General features: G+C 46.9%; 1 protein-coding gene across 1 annotated transcript; it reads right to left on the reverse strand.

The window, feature by feature from the left end:
- Nucleotides 1-6,222: 6,222 nt before the first annotated feature.
- On the reverse strand, nt 6,223-16,763 carry LOC123086154 (E3 ubiquitin-protein ligase RHF2A; the record flags this gene model as incomplete). The annotated part of the gene is given in 8 exon segments (XM_044507873.1): nt 6,223-6,590; nt 6,672-6,782; nt 6,860-7,245; nt 7,348-7,456; nt 7,646-7,708; nt 14,756-14,802; nt 14,888-15,047; nt 16,571-16,763. Coding segments are annotated over 7 exon segments (1,170 nt in total). The 5' UTR covers nt 15,029-15,047; nt 16,571-16,763.
- Between the last annotated feature and the right edge of the window lie 496 nt (nt 16,764-17,259).

Below are 17,259 nucleotides of genomic sequence, written 5' to 3' on the forward strand. Positions count from 1 at the left end.
ATCACATGCGGAAGGCGGCGTATGTGGCTCGGCCAGAGCCAGACCAACCTGAACTTCCCCGGTGTTGCAAAAGCCGAGGAGGCGCACTTCCTCGCCCCCGAGATGCGGGTTGTTTCCCGCAAGGAGAAGGCACATCGCCGTAGCAAGGCACATCGAGGAGTTTGCGAAGACCAATCCGCACCTTGTGGACACAAAGCTTCAATTCTTCGCAAGGAGAAGGTCAAGGAAGACGAGGAGATGGATCATAAAATCAGCAACAACATCGATGGGATGTTCAAAGAGCTCAAGATGGTGGGGTACTATGTTCCCCAATGAGGAGGAGATCAAGCCATCAAATGGCAATGACCCGAGGCAGGCCTCTCCGACGGACCATAAGCCATAAGGGGTGATTGACCTTGACAACGAGGAGGACAACGAAGATGAAGCAGCACAAAGGTTGTGGAGGAGCAACTCCACTTTGCTGCTACAATGTGTACAGCACAAGTGTTGAAGGAACAACTTCAACGTGCTGCGCTAGATATCGCTCTAGAGGCGAATGTAGGCCGATATGGCAGCAAGAGTTCAATCCAGAACTCCTAGAGCACAAGATCTTAGACAAGAACAACAAGTTCTATTATAGGTAGTGGGTACATAGTCTGGTCTACAAAGTAGAGATGAGGACCTCTATTTATAGAGCTTTGGGAAGCCTTCACATACTTCTACTTATAACTGGAATACTCTAGAAACATTATTTAAGGTTCACCATTCTACTCATAGAAGGGGAGCCTTGGCGCAGTGGTAAAGCTGCTGCCTTGTGACCATGAGGTCACGGGTTCAAGTCCTGGAAACAGCCTCTTGCAGAAATGTAGGGAAAGGCTGCGTACAATAGACCCAAAGTGGTCGGACCCTTCCCCAGACCCTGCGCAAGCGGGAGCTACATGCACTGGGGCTGCCCTTTCACCATTCTACTCATAGCTACTCACAACTAGAAGACTCTAGAAAACAGTAGGTAGAATAGAAAAGAAAAGAAAAGAAATACTACACTAGAGTGGAAGTATCTAGGAAGTAGCCAAACAGATCTGGCATGTGTTTTTCTTTCTTCTCATCTAGTGTTCCTCATCATTCTCCCCTGATTGTTTGGAACTCGCCATCGAGTTATCTTCATAGAGCGCTTCTTCTGGATGGTAGAGAGTCAAGTCCGCAACATTGAAAGTGTTGGAGATACCCATATCGCTTGAAAGATCTATCACATAAGCATTATCATTTATCTTCCTCACGATAGAGAAGGGCCCATACCTTCGCTGCCTAAGTTTCCCTTTTAACACCTAAAGGCAACCTCTCTTTTCGGAAGTAGACCATCACCTTATCACCGACTTGGAATGATTTTGGCCTCTTTTTGCAATCAGCAAGTTGTTTATATTTCTGATTTTGTGCTTCCAAAGCACCGTGAATCTCTTCAAATAACTCAGTGTAATTATCAGCAAAGGACAATGCTGATTTTGAGTTTCCCCTTGATGGTAGTTTCACCAGGTCCACCACATGTGTTGGAACTTTAGTGTAGATAATGGAAAAAGGGCTCCTTCCTATGGATCTATGCTTGGAGTTATTGTAGGAGAACTCTGCAAGAGATAAAGCCAAATCCCATTGCCCCTTTCTTTCTCCACAAATGCAACGGATCAGATTACCCAAAAACTTGTTCACCACTTCCATTTGTCCATCTGTTTGTGGATGAGCAGTGCTAGAAAATTCCAATTCAGTGTTGAATTGCTTCCACAAAGTGAGCCAGAATGCAGCAAGGAACTTGCTATCACGGTTTGAGATGATGGACCTTGGAACTCCATGAAGTCTGTCCACTTCTCGAAAGAATAGGCTTGCCACATGATGAGCATGCGTTGTCTTGCGGCATGGGATGAAATGAGCCATCTTGGAGAATCTGTCCACGACCACAAACACGGCATCACTCTCCCGTCTTGTTCTTGACAAGCCCAAGACGAAGTCCATAGAGATGTCCTCCCATGGAGCGACGGGAACAGGCAAAGGCACGTATAACCCTGTGTTCTGGACTTGGCCTTTGCAGGTTTGACATATAGGGCATTGCTGAACAAACTTTCGAGCATCTCTCTTTAGTTGTGGCCAAAAGTGGCGAGCTTCCAGGCTAGCGATAGTCTTGTCCCGTCCAACTAAGATCACTTGAATGGAGCTCTCTAACCACTTGTCACGTAGAGAACTTCTTGGAATGCACAAACAATCATTTTTGAAGAGATATCCATCTTGCATCAAATAGTCATCACCTAATGGTTGGCCCCTTCCGTGCTTTACCCAAACATGGCCAAAGTCTTCGTCACCCTCATACAACTCCTTTATTTGATCCATGCCCAGAAGTTCAGCTTCAAAAGAAGTCAAGAGGCATGCACGACGACTCAAAGCATCAGCCACACTATTGGTTATTCCAGGTTTATGCACGATGAGATAGTTAAACCTCTCCAGATATGTTGTCCATCTTGCTAGCATGCGGTTAACATGCTTTTGATTTCTAAAATGCTTCACGGATTGATGGTCACTATAAACAATGAATTCTTTAGGCAGCAAATAGACTTCCCAAGTTTTCAACGCTCTGAAAACGGCATATAATTCTTGCTGATAGGTACTCCATTTCTGTCTAGCTTCACTTAACTTCTCACTAAAGAAAGCAATGGGCTTCCTTTCTTGAGATAGGGCAGCTCCAATGCCTACTCCACTTGCATCACACTCCAACTCAAAAGTCTTGTTGAAATCAGGTAACACCAAGACAGGAGCTTGTGATAGTTTTTTGTTTAATCTCATTGAAACTAGCTTCAGCTGCTTCTGTCCACACCTCAATGGGGATACAATCAGGGCCCATCGCATTGCCTCTTTTCATGCTGGTCTCATCAAATGAGTCGTCCAGTTCAATGGTAGAACTCTCATTCTCCCCATTGAACAGCTTGTCGAAGTATTCCCGCCATCTATGCTTAATCTCCTCGTCCTTCACCAAGAGTTGGTTTGCTCCGTCCTTGATGCATTTGACTTGGTCAATATCCCTCGTCTTCCTCTCTCGGATCTTGGCCATCTTATAGATGTCCCTTTCGCCTTCCTTCGTACCTAACCGTTGATAAAGGTCCTATATGCCCGACCCCTTGCTTCACTGACAACTCGCTTTGCGGCCTTCTTCGCCATCTTGTACTTCTCTATATTGTCTGCACTCCTATCCAGGTATAGGCGTCTGAAGCAATCTTTCTTCTCTTTAATCGCCTTCTGGACATCATCATTCCACCAGCAAGTATCCTTATCTTTGCTTCTCCTTCCCCTGGACACTCCAAACTCCTCCGAGGCCACCTTACGAATGCAAGTCGCCATCTTCATCCACACATTGTCCGCATCCCCTTCTTCCTCCCAAGGGTCCTCCTTAATGACCCTCTCCTTGAACGCCTGAGCTCTCCCCCTTGAGCTTCCACCACTTCATTCTAGCGACTTTAGCACGCTTATCCCGCTGGACACGAATCCGAAAGCGGAAGTCAGCAACCACTAGCTTATGCTGGGGTACAACACTCTCCAGGTATCACCTTATAGTCTAGGCACGCACGCCTATCTTCTCTTCTCGACAGGATGAAATCAATCTGGCTAGAGTGTTGGCCACTACTAAAAGTCACCATATGTGATTCTCTCTTTCTAAAGAGGGTGTTAGCTACAATCATGTCGTAGGCTAGAGCAAAGCTTAAGACATCTTCTCCTTCTTGATTCCTGGTGCCATGGCCAAAGCCCCCATGCGCTCCTATGAAGAGCTTCTCGCCAATCGGCACACTCCTAACCATGTCTTCCAGGCCTTCCCAGAACTCCCTCTTGGTGTTCTCATTGTGGCCTACTTGCGGGGCATATGAGGACCTCTACCAACGCTATATACAAAATCTAGTAAAATGGTGTATAAAATGTAGTAATTCAAAAAATTCTTTTTTGCTACCCAAGTTTATAATTTACTACATTTTTACGAAAATTACTATGTTTTGCACAGTGTGTTACTATATTTTGTATATACCATTACTAGGGTGTAGAATAAGCTATTCTACACTCAAGCTTAGTTTAGCGTTACTACAATACAAACTTGGGTAGTAAAAAAATATTTTCTGGATTACTACATTTTATACACCGTTTTACTAGATTTTGTATATAGCATTACTAGGGGGTGTAGAATAAGTTATTCTACACTCACACTTAGAATAGCGTTACCCTATATAGACTATTCATCACCCAGGGTGAAGAATAATTTCTTCACTGCTCTTTTATTACATCACTACACTACATTTTTACATCATGTAAATTTTGTCTTACGCCAAAAGTGAAAAGAGAAGGTAATAACACGTGTGTCGATTGAAAAAGGTACAGCGACAATTAATATGGATCGGGGGGGTATAAAATGTACATACTACATACAAATGTAAAATTTGTGGTTTTATGACTCATATCTTACTTTCTTGTACCGATTTTTGTGTAACTAGCAAAAGGGCCTGTGTGTTGCAATGGGAGAAAAAGATACCACATGCCCCTAATCCAATAATCCTGAGTCAAGACCCCAATAGATCCATGTTCTTTATTTTAACATGATATTCCATCTGTTTTACCGTTTGTCCCCCGTCCCATTCTTGCCTACGATGATCTTAGTGCTTACAGAACCACATCGTGTTTGAAAGTGATCAATCCTAAGTCGTCTCTCTCTCGGCATAAGATGAGAATATTTTTCCCTCGCTAGGTTTTGGCAAGGTGTGCATGCGTGGTTATCGATGGTTTCTTTCGTCTCCAATTTTATTTGTCGAGGTGTTCGTTTGCAATCTAGATCGCCACTGGTACGAAACAAAGACGGATCGTGCGCTATTGATCAAGGTTTCGCTCTAAATAGCATATTTAAAATGGTTAAGAGATAAAATAACATCATATTCAGATTGCACATATTTTTCTAATCAAACTTCCTATATAGCATGTTAAAATTGGAGTTAGGGTTTAAAAGATATGAATATTTCAAAAAATCATTTGTTCTCGACGGATTGCGGGTTAATTACCATAAACGGCATGGTGTTTACTATAAAAACGCAAAAAAACTATTCGTTTTGTCACTTAAAAGTGAATTGTGGGTTCATTACCAGGAATTGTAGGGGGGTTCTGTAAAAATAAAAAACGATTCGTTTTGTCACTTAAAGTGGACTGCGGGTTGATTATTCGAAACTTGAGGGGGTAATGCATGATGGACGGACAGAAGCACTAATCCCTTTATTACTAGGTATAGATGAACAATATGAACGTAATTATTCGTATACCAAACATAAATTCTAAATGTAACGATGTAAAAAACCTAGGGTGCAAGAATAGCATTACTATATATACATATACACATATATGAGAAAATGTTTACGTACTCCCGAGAGTCTCGTACTCCCGCGCCTCATACACCACATAGATGGATTGTTTATACCTCTTTATCATTTTTAATATGCTTCATTAACCATTACTAGATACCAAAAATGAGTTTTATGAAAATAACATGTGAGACCACATAATTTATTTATTTATAAGTAGACTGAATTTTTTTTTTTGTATGTAAAAAAGTTATACCACGCACGGCCTCCGAAGAATTTTTTTCATGAAACACGCATTGAGGTATATTACAAATAATTAATAAGGTATACTGAGAATTATAAAGAGGTATAATATGCTTGTTTAAGAGGTATATTTGAATGTGGGAGTACATACTACTAGGTTAAGGAATTACGACCTACCCGCACAATCATCATAACGTGCCCCCCCCCCCCTTTGTTTCACTGGAAAATCGCGTCCTTTTACCATTGGGAGTTTCTCCATTCATTAGTGGTAACTACCTAGATATTTTTTTACTACAATTAGCAAAGCTTTTTCCATATAAGGTGGCAAGAGGTTGGTTGGTCGTGCGCATGGTGTCTAACTAGAGCATAGAATTAGCGCTTTTGCGCTCAGGCTTTATAACCTAAGTTAGCACTAAACTACCGCATTTGTAAGGCAAGACAGTCAGTTGGATATATTGTTGTTATCTTCTACTACCTTAAGATAAATTGTATACTCTAACGCAAGACAGTCAGTTGGATATATTGTTGTTATCTTCTACTACCTTAAGATAGATAGCATAATGAAAATAATTCACAGATATAGCGACATAGATCACAAGTTCACAACCAACATTTTTTCTGTAGAAAGATGTAATACCTTTGAAGATGAAGAATGGGCACATGCAGGCCTTCTTCAGAAACAGTAGCATGCACTAATTTGAACCAGACGTGGTCACGCAAGGGGTAGAAGTGTTGCTAGTACTTGCAGTAGTATTAGAGTTACTTTCGGTAACCCTCTCATTGCTTGGTTCTGTAGTGAGACAAACTTCAGAAGTAGATGTTGTTGGGCTATAGCTTGGTCTACCACTTCCTCTAGTTTCCAAACGCTCCATCATCCTCGATACAGATGCAATTCCATTATTAACTTCGCGTCTCACTTCAGAACCAAGATCAGACACAGATGAGTTACGTGAAAAAAGCCTCTCCTTCCACCCTCGAGTACTTTTTGTAATAGATTCTTTGTACCTGAATTGCATAAAAGGTTAAGCAGCTTTAAGAAAAATATTTATTAAATTATAAGGAATACGTCCAAATAAATTTACGTACTTCAAGGAGACAGCATTTAGGCGTGACTTTAGAGAATCTGAGAAAGACTGAACATCTGATGGCCCAGCCCTGTCATTACCTACTGGAGTTGATTGTCCAGAGGAATGTCTCCTGATAACAGCAGAATCATCACATAATTTGATCACCAAAAATATTAGCATGACTATAGGCTGTATAGCTCAGTTTACCTGTTGAAAAACCTAGGACTGGATACGGGGGTACTATTTCCAGATGAAACAACAGCATCTTGTTCAGCATCGTAGGTAAGGACCCCCGGACTTTGGTTGCCTGCTTCTTCAATGGGATTAGCATGTGGTGGTAAGTCACCAACTCTGGGAACAAGAATCCTCAGGTCATCAGCACCTTCCCCCTGAGTGGAAGATGATGAAACAGAGCCAGCAGGAGTATTTGGATGTGCAGAGAAAACCAAGAACTGTGGGCGGCCATGAGAGCCAGAACGGTTCCTCTGCCCCTCTCTTCTACCATGTTGGTGTGACCTTCCCATTGCTGCAGCAGCAGCTAGGTGTTGCAGTATACGCTCTTCAAGTTCAGCATCATTACCAACAACAGGTAACTGCACACGATCACCATTTGAATTAGGATAACATAAGAAAAAGCACTTCACTGGTGAAAGCAGAAGAAATATGTCACAACAAATTAGTTCCAGAATACATACATGCTGCACTTCGAAATCACCAAGAGCAGGATGATGAAATATAGTCGTATTTTGAGTTTGATTGGTTCTTATATTCCTCTCCCACTGTACTGCCTCAAGAAGCTCTTGACTGAGATATTAGTACAGCCATAGTTAGAAAAATTCTACTCCCTCCGTCCCATATTAATTGACGCTCAAATGGATGTATCTAGCACTACGTTTGAGCATCAATTAATATGGGACGGTGGGAGTACGTGTTGAACAACATGTTTGGCATTTGAATATCCAATGAATATCAATATATATTTCCAGCACTTGCCTGGTAGGATCCTTCATACTGACAGGCTGCCAGCACATAGGGCACTGAGAACTTCTTTGACACCTACAAAAATACTACCGATCATTAATATATAATGCACAAATATTTGAACAGGGAAAAAACAGTCCAAGCAATGGCCATGTCAAAGCAGTTCTATACACGCTCAATTAAACTGTAGAACATCCCAAGGGGACTTTCCAAGTGAAATAGTTTTCCAGTAAATTCCCCAGTAGATTCCAGTGAAGTACCACCTCTGTAACTTAATATAAGACATTTTTTTGACACTGTCGGAGGGAGTAAAAAATTTCACTAGCTATAGTATCAAATTATATTTGGCATATTGCAAGATCAGCAGAAGTGTTGCAAACCGTGTAGGCATGTACACCTCGTACTTATGATACATACAGAATATGTGAAAGGTAAGTTACAGTTGTGTAATCATCCATTAATCAAAATAAGCAGTTATGGAGTTATAGTATGCATGTAGTTATGATGTTCCTTTTCGACCGCAAAAAAGTTAAGTACGGTATAAAAATTAGCCACATGAAAAGAATATCAGTAGATTGGTAGTCAAAAAATACTTCAACAATGTATCTTTAAGATTGTTAGCATACAACTTCCAAAATCGATGATAAAAATATATGTCCTTGAAAACAGTGAAGACATGTACAGGCGGACATCTCACTAATTCGATGAAGTACTATTGCCAATACACAAGCAAATCATATAGGATTTGCACCCAGGAAAACTGTACTGGAACAAGCCATCAGCAGAATGCTACTAAGTAAAAAACATGATTTTAGGGGCAGGAAAAGAACAATTAATCAGACTCAAGCTGGCCAATCCAGCAACTGCAAACCGAACAACTGACCTAAAGCGTACCAGAAGAAAACAATAACAGTCTATCTAGCTCATCTAGCATGCATGTCAAAAAAATAGTAACCTACTAGGTCAATTTAGAGATATATGTATGGTTCACATAAAACATTTTTTACGAAGGGAAGAGTAAAGTCTATTTTAATTCTGAACTTGAATCTAACAGAAGACGAGCAGATTTCATAGTTCTATTAACCATTAGATTCAGGAGCCATATGAGTTCCAGATGGAAATAGGTACAGAGCTGCAACAAAGCCTTTAGTCCCAAACAAGTTGGGGTAGGCTAGAGCCTAGAGGTGAAACCCGTAAGATCTCGCAACCAACTCATGGCTCTGGCACATGGACAGCAAGCTTCCACGCACCCCTGTCCATAGCTAGCTCTTTGGTGATACTCCAATCCTTCAGGTCTCTCTTAACGGACTCCTCCCAAGTCAAATTCGGTCTACCCCGCCCTCTCTTGACATTCTCCGCACGCTTTAGCCGTCCGCTATGCACTGGAGCTTCTGGAGGCCTGCTCTGAATATGCCCAAACCATCTCAGACGATGTTGGACAAGCTTCTCTTCAATTGGTGCTACCCCAACTCTATCTCGTATATCATCATTCCGGACTCGATCCTTCCTCGTGTGGCCACACATCCATCTCAACATATGCATCTCCGCCACACCTAACTGTTGACATGTCGCCTTTTACTCGGCCAACACTCAGCGCCATACAACATTGCGGGTCGAATGCCGTCCTGTAGAACTTGCCTTTTAGCTTTTGTGGCACTCTCTTGTCACAGAGAATGTCAGAAGCTTGGCGCCACTTCATCCATCCGGCTTTGATTCGATGGTTCACATCTTCATCGATACCCCCATCCTCCAGCAGCATTGACCCCAAAATACCGAAAGGTGTCCTTCTGAGGTACCACTAAGCCATCAAGGCTAACCTCCTCCTCCTAACACCTAGTAGTATTGAAACCGCACATCATGTACTCGGTTTTAGTTCTACTACCCTTACGATTCCAAGGTTTGTCTCCATAACTCCGCGTCGGTGTCCCCGGCTCTCCTGCCGGTGTCCCTGACGCTCCCGCCCCTTCCACCCTGCGCGGGACCCGTGGTCGTGGCGGACCCGGCTCCGGCCCTGGCCACGTCTGTGGCCTCCTCTCCCCACCCTACCGTGGACCCCGGCTGGGAGGTGTCCCCCCCCCAGCCGGCCGCTCCTCCGCCACCTACGGCCCCTGCTTCGGTCTCGCCTCTCCGCCCTCTGCACCACCCGCTCCGCTGCTCCTGGGATGCTCCGCTCTGGAGCCACAACCTACCTCCCTGTTGGCCCTGGATGCGGGCGGGGAGTCGCGGGTGACCACTCCGGTGGCTGCTCCCCCTCCCCCTCCGCGGTCCGCGGCCTACTCTCGGCGTGGCCGGTCAACCTCCTCCCCGGTGACGGCCTCCCGCCGTAGCGCTCGGCTCGACGCTGCCCGGCCGGATGGTAGCCCCGCTCTGCCCATTCCCGAGCGGGCGGAGCTTCGGGCCGCTGCCCGAAATCTGGAGCCAGGTACCCCTGCCTTCCCCTCCTCTGCTGCTACTTGCTCCTTTTCTGCGCTCGAGTCGGTTCCGCTTGGTCACCTGGCGAAGGTTGCGACGGATTCCGCGATCATCTTCATGGGGGAGGCTGCTCCCCCCTTTAGTCCAGATCGAGGCCATTCGGGCCCGCGAGATTCCTGACGGTAGACTAGCAGAAGCCCGCGTGGCTATGCTCACGCCTACCGCGCCCCCGCCCCCTGCGGAGGACGCCACCCCGTCACAGCCTCGGCGTGCCGGTGGCCTTCTTCCGCTTGTTGCGGCCGATCTCCGTGGTCGCACGCGCTCTCGTACCGCCGCTCTCCGCGCCCAAAGCGCGTCTCGTGTCCTGGGGTCAAGCAGCCCCCCAATGGCTCCTTAATGCGTGCCCTCTTCTGGAACATCCGCGGCTTCGGCCATGATGGCCGTCGCCGCCAACTCATCGAGTACATGTGTGATGAACACATTGACATTGTCGCCATCCAAGAAACCATGCGCACGGAATTCTCTCTTCCGGAGCTCGACCGTCTGAGCTCCCACCTCTTCGCTTGGCATTGGCTCCCTCCTAGTGGGAGCACCGGCCATTCGGGTGGCATCCTTTTAGGTGTGAAGGATGCCACCTTCGAGGTGGGTAGCATGGACCGGGGCCAGTTCTTTGTTAGCATCGAACTCTACGAACGGGCGCTTAACTTCAAGTGGGAGGTCATCATCGTCTACGGCCCGGCTGACCATGGTAGGTCGGCCTCCTTCCTCGAGGAGCTCCACCGGAAGGTTTCGACGGCCTCTCTTCCAGTGGTGGTTGGAGGCGACTTTAACCTCCTCCGGTTTGCGAAAGACAAGAGCAATATGAATGTCAACTTTGCGCGGATGCAAATGTTTAATGACTGCATTGCTGACCTCGGTCTCCGCGAGATAGATAGGATTGGTGCCAGATATACCTGGACCAATAGTCAGGCCTCCCCGACCCAGTCCGTCCTGGACAGGGTCCTAGTCTCCCCGAAATGGGACCTCCGCTCCCCCCTAGCTTCCCTCCGGGCCATCACCCGAATTGGCTCCAACCATGTGCCCCTCCTCCTGTCCTCTGCCGACGAGCGGCCGCCGATCCCACCACCCCCCCCCCGGTTCCGGTTTGAGACATTCTGGCTGTCCCAAACTGGTTTCGTGGAAGCGGTTGGCGCTCGTTGGGTGGAGGCTCGTGCTCACCCCCATCCCCGCCCCCCTCGGCCATCGACTCGTGGCAATTTTGTGCCAAGCGTGGCCGGCAGTTCATGAAGGGATGGGGCGCCAACCTCGGGCCTGACCTCCGCAAACGCAAGAAGGCCCTGTTGACCGCCATCCAGGCCCTGGACCTTCGCACCGATGCGACCGGCCTTTCTCCTGACGAGTGGCTCTCCCGTTACGATTTGGAAGACCAACTCTCTGTCATCTACTCCGATGAGGAGGCCTATTGGCGCCTTCGTGGCGCCCAGAAATGGGTATTGAAGGGCGACGCGAACACAGCCTACTTTCAGGCCATTGCGAATGGCCGCCGTAGACGCAACACCATCCCCCTCCTTTGGGATGGCCCGACTCTCCTGCAGTCCCCTGTGACATTCGGGCCCATGTCGATGGGTTCTATAGGTCCCTGTTCTCCGCCGCTCCTCGGAGCGGCCTTTCTCTGGCCCGTGATTGTTGGACCGGCCTCCAGCTGGTTTCCGATGCAGAGAACGCGGCCCTTACAGCCCCCTTCTCCGACGGCGACGTCTGGGCTGCCATTAGAGGCATGAATCCCACCTCGGCGCCGGGGCCTGATGGCCTCCCGATTAAATTCTTTCAGACCTTCTAGAACGTGATTAAACCTGAGATCATGGCCACCTTCGACGTGTTCTACGTTGGGTCCATCGACCTCGAGCGCCTCAACTACGGGATCATTTCGCTCATCCCCAAGGTGCCTGGAGCTTCCGACATCTGACAGTTCCGCCCGATCACGGTCATCAATGTGATTTTCCGGATCCTGGCGAAAGGGTACGCCAATAGGGTGACCCTGCTTGCCGACCACATTACCCACCCCAACCAGTCCGCCTTTATTCAAGGGCGGTATATCCTGGATGGGGTGCTAGTTCTTCACGAAGTCCTCCATGAGGTGCGGTCTAAGCACCTCAAGGCGGTTTTCCTAAAGATCGATTTCCATAAGGCGTACGACACTGTTAGTTGGCCCTTCCTTCGGGAAGTTCTGCTCCGGAAAGGCTTTGACGACCGATGGATCTCCACAGTGATGCAGATGGTCTCCTGCGGTCGCACTGCTGTGAACATCAATGATGAGATCGACCCGTACTTCCCCACCCTCTGTGGGGTTAGACAAGGCGACCCCTTCTCCCCATTCTTGTTCAATATGGTGGTGGACGTGCTTGCAGCCATCTTGGATAAGGCTAAGGCTGCTGGCCATATCCATGGGATCACCCCCCACCTGGCCGGCAGCTCCGGGATCTCCCTCCTCCAGTACGCCGACGACACCATCATCATGGTCGAAGGCTCGGATGCGGACATCTCTAACCTTAAGTTACTCCTAGTCCCTGGACATTACCAACTGGCTCAATTGCCGCTTGGGCTCCTTCCCCACGACCTACTTGGGAACACCCATTAGTGACTCTCGGCTTACCGTCGCTAACTTGCGCCCTACCGTGGCCAAGCTGCAAACGCACATAGAGCCATGGCAGGGTAAGTGGCTATCAAAGGCAGCCCGAACGATTCTCATCAACTCCTCCCTCTCCAGCCTCCTCTTGTTCCTCATGAGCTTCTACAGCCTTCACGAGACTACACCATGAGATCGCCAAAGTCCAGTCTCGCTTCTATTGGGCAGGCGACAACAATAAGCAGAAATACCATATGGTCAGCTGGCCTGACATTTGCAAGCCTCGGGAACAAGGTGGCCTCGGTATCATGTGCTCTAAGCGCATGAATATCGCCCTCCTATCCCGCTGGCTCTGGCGCATCTCGCAAGGTCACGGTGACCTTTGGTTAGATATCATCCGGAACAAGTACCTGCGTGGGTAACCCCTAGCCTTCTGTCAGCGCATTGGCGGTTCCCAGTTCTGGCAGTCGGTCGTCCAACTTCTCCCGGTCCTCCGCATTGGGACCTTCATCTTGCTTGGATCTGGGGGCTGCAACTTCGTTCTGGTATGACCGGTGGGCCAGCGACACCCCATTCGCAGCGCGCTTCCCCGACCTCTTCTCCATCGAGCGACACCCCATTCGCAGCGCGCTTCCCCGACCTCTTCTCCATCGTTGTCGACCCTTTGATCTCGGTAGAGAGGGCCCTTATTGACTTAGGGCGCCTCGCATTCCGAAGGCCATTTGGGCCTCCGGATTCCGCCGCTTGGCGTGAGTTGCTTGATTGCGTCGCTCTCCATGAGCCGGTTGTGGACGCTGGCCCGGATCAGGTGAGGTGGCGCCTTGAGCCGTCAGGCCAATTCTCCACCAAGTCCCTTTCCCAGGCCATTGCCCCCCCAACCGCGCCTCCCCCCTGACGGCGGTGTGGTCCATCCGCCTTCCACTGAAAATCCGGATCTTCATGTGGCAATGGATTCGCGGACGGACCCCGTCTGGGGTCGAGGTCCGCAAACGCAATGGCCCGAGCTCTGGCTTATGCCCTCTATGCGATGTCCCCGAAGACTCGAATCACATCTTCTCTTGTATGTCCGCTCAATTTGTGTGGACCTGCTTTAGAGAGGTGGTGGGTGGGAATTTATGTCACACAAACTTCCCCAACCTATTTGCCGAACTCCAGAACTCCCCCTTGCCCTCTCGCCACATTAGGTGGCTTGAGATTGGGGCTATCGCTTCAACTCTCTGGACGATCCACAACAAGCTTGTGATCCAGCGACCCCTCTTCGACGGGCTACTGACGCTCTTTACAAACTGTCTGGTTACTTGCAGCTTTGGCGGTCGCTTAGCCGCCCACGGGACCGGGACACCATCTCCGCCTTCATCGCCGACCTTCGCTCGATGGCCGTTCGTCTGTCGCCGGCGCCCCCTCCGCCTCCTCCGGAGCCAGACTAGACGCCTGTTGTGCGCTCCGGCGCCCTTTTTTCCTTTTTTGTTTGGACTTGTTGAGTTGTGCCCTCAGCAGAACCTTTTGTACTTCCTCTTGTGAGACTTGGGTGTGTGTGTGTGTGAACTAGTCCATGTTTGTGTGCTCTCTGGTGGTTTCCTTTATTTATAAAGCGGGGCGAAAGCCTTTTTCGGTAAATCTAACTTCCTATTTACCCCGTCCGACTATCGTCAACTAGCACCACATCATCCGCAAAGAGCATACACCATGGGATATCTCCTTGTATATCCCTTGTGACCTCATCCATCACCAATGCAAAAAGATAAGGGCTCAAAGCTGACCCCTGATGCAGCCATATCTTAATGGGGAAGTCATCAGTGTTGACATCACTTGTTCAAACACTTGTCACAACATTATCGTACATGTCCTTGATGAGGGTAATGTACTTTGCTGGGACTTTGTGTTTCTCCAAGGCCCACCACATGACATTTCACGGTATCTTATCATAGGCCTTCTCCAAGTCAATGAACGCCATATGCAAGTCCTTCTTTTGCTCCCTATATCTCTCCATAAGTTGCCGTACCAAGAAATAGGTACAAAGCGCACAACAAAAATATATAAGGTGGCTACAAGTCATGAGCTGGATATTAGAGTCAGTATCATACCATTCAAGGATGCATTGGAGATGGAACTCATGTTTGCAACCTGTCAACTGGAAAAGAAGAAATCGTAACAAAACGGTTAGAAGCTGACCTCTAAGCAAACAAAATAAGCGAATTAAAGAAATGACATCTTACTGCGGAAGGATCACTCTCACAGAAAGCCTCAAGACAAATGCTACATGCATCATCACATGCATCCTGGACCCCACCCTCTACAAAGGCTGCAGGTGATGTCAAACTCTCCATCTTGGCTTTCTCATCAGTTCCAGATGCCATTGCAAAGGAAAAAGTAGCCCTGGTATCCAGAAAATGGATGTAAAAATAAAGGCACAAAGTTAACACTTCAAAAAATCATAGCACTGATAACATAGAGATGAGAGTGAACATGTTCACTCTGACATAAGAAACCAGTTCATAACTGATTTAGCAACAACAGAAAAAAAAAAGTGGTGATATACAAACCGGATCCAAAAGCAAATGGTGCCAATATTTTTAATGACAGTATGTAAAGTAGAACACTACATTAAATGTTATACCAGTCAAAAAACCAATCTAAATCCGCATAACAACATCCAATTCACAGGCCACCGTGTTCCATTCAAGTTAAACGGGCTATATTTAGTTACATAATAAGAATTGAACAAGTTTTAGATCAAACTATGTTGTCCCTGGTTATACTAGAAAGCCAAATAGGCAAAGAAAGTAACAATTTTATGCTAGGATTACCAGCTTACAGTAAAGCATTCGAAACGAGCTGAACCATCAAGCATCCAACAAAAGATGAAAGAAGTACAGAAAAGTATGTTGTCCATGTACTGAGACATTGCATAAATAATTCTGTTACAAAATGCTAAAGAACCTCATCTAAAATTGGCACCATTTTTTGGAATGGTCTAACTCATCCAATTAGCAAAACAGAAGGACTGCAGAAGCCAAATGATTCCACAAATTATCACATATTAAAACAATATACAGCACGAGACAAACAAATATGAAGGAAGCGCACATTGTAAGAAAGTCTACTAACAAACAAAACCTCAACATGAAACTAGTAGTAATTCCAATGCCTCTGCTAATGATAACCATTAGGTTACTATGGTAATTTTATTGATGATGATAAAATTGAAAGAAATGCATTGGGAAACCACAGAGATAAAATGATATATCGGGAAATCAGACGGATCTCTCAAATATGTTTGCACCAAACTAACATACTTGTAGTCAATTGCATTAATGTTCGCTGCTGATATGACATACAGTTCAAAGCATGCTATGTTAGCAGTACTGAAGACATTTTCGAGGAAGAGGGGCGCTATTTAATAAGTAGTCGCTCAATCAGCTGCACTTGTCGCAAATTTATTTATAGTCCTCACTGAGATCAAACCAAATGTAAAGCAACAACACCACCAACGAAATTTGCATCACATTAAGCACTTAATGAGCTCAAAGGTCCCGAATCACCATGCAAGCTACTCACAGCAGAATACTAGGTTAAAATAAAAATTGCCAGACTGCCAAACAAAATACGCTACATATCGTAGAGAGAAAGCGTCAATTATCCGCTAATCGAACACCGATTCACAGTTCGAACGAAAAACCCAACTAAAGTAAAAAACACCAGCTAGCTAGCACATCGCCTGGAATTTCCCCATACCCAAACCCCGCGCTGAACACCGCAAAAGCAAAGCCTAGCAGCCGAGATGTTTACCGACTGTTCACAACCCCGAATCGCGGATGGCTCGCCGTCCGATCACGATCGCGACGAACAAAAAAGGTGGGGGGCGCGGGCTAGCTCGGCGAGGGTCCTCCTGATCTTACCGGGCAGGGCAGGGCGCCGACGAGACGCCTGAGGGGGGTCGACCCGATTCGATGCGTGGATGAGCACGGAACCCTCTGTCTCCCTCTCGCTTTCTCTCTCGTCTCTGTGTGAGCGAGACAGTGGGGCAAAGTGGAGGAAAGGAGGAGAAAGCTATTGCCAACAAACGCGTGCTTTGTCTCCACTCGGCCCCAACCTTACCAATGGGCCCTACTCCTGTGACCACCTCACTTCGGGGTTCGGGCACCCTCTTACACACATGACCTCACCGTAAATCAAACGCGTGGGTTGGGCAAGTGTTAGGGCTGTATAATGGTCGCATACAAATACAGATGCTTCATGATAAAAAGTAGTTTGAGGGATTTATATTAATTTTTCTCTTCAATGTGATCTACTATTTGTGGGTCCTATCAAAGAATATAAAATACACTCATGCTATACATGCATCCCTACTTTCCACTTCAATTTTTTCAATTTTATGCACCGGATCATACTTTTTCTCTTCAAGCACCCGCCTCGTGCAGAGTATCCCACTTCCCTATCTGAACCTACTTTTTCTTATATCTGATCCTACATGGCATGCGAGGCATCGCCCTGGCGCTATGCATTGGTCATGCCCTTATGGAGTACTAGTACGACCGCGGTGGGAAGGAGGGTTGGGAGGTCTCGATAACGAGACAAGCGGGTCGCA

Source organism: Triticum aestivum, chromosome 4A, assembly GCF_018294505.1.
Source record: "Triticum aestivum cultivar Chinese Spring chromosome 4A, IWGSC CS RefSeq v2.1, whole genome shotgun sequence".
NCBI lineage: Eukaryota > Viridiplantae > Streptophyta > Magnoliopsida > Poales > Poaceae > Triticum > Triticum aestivum.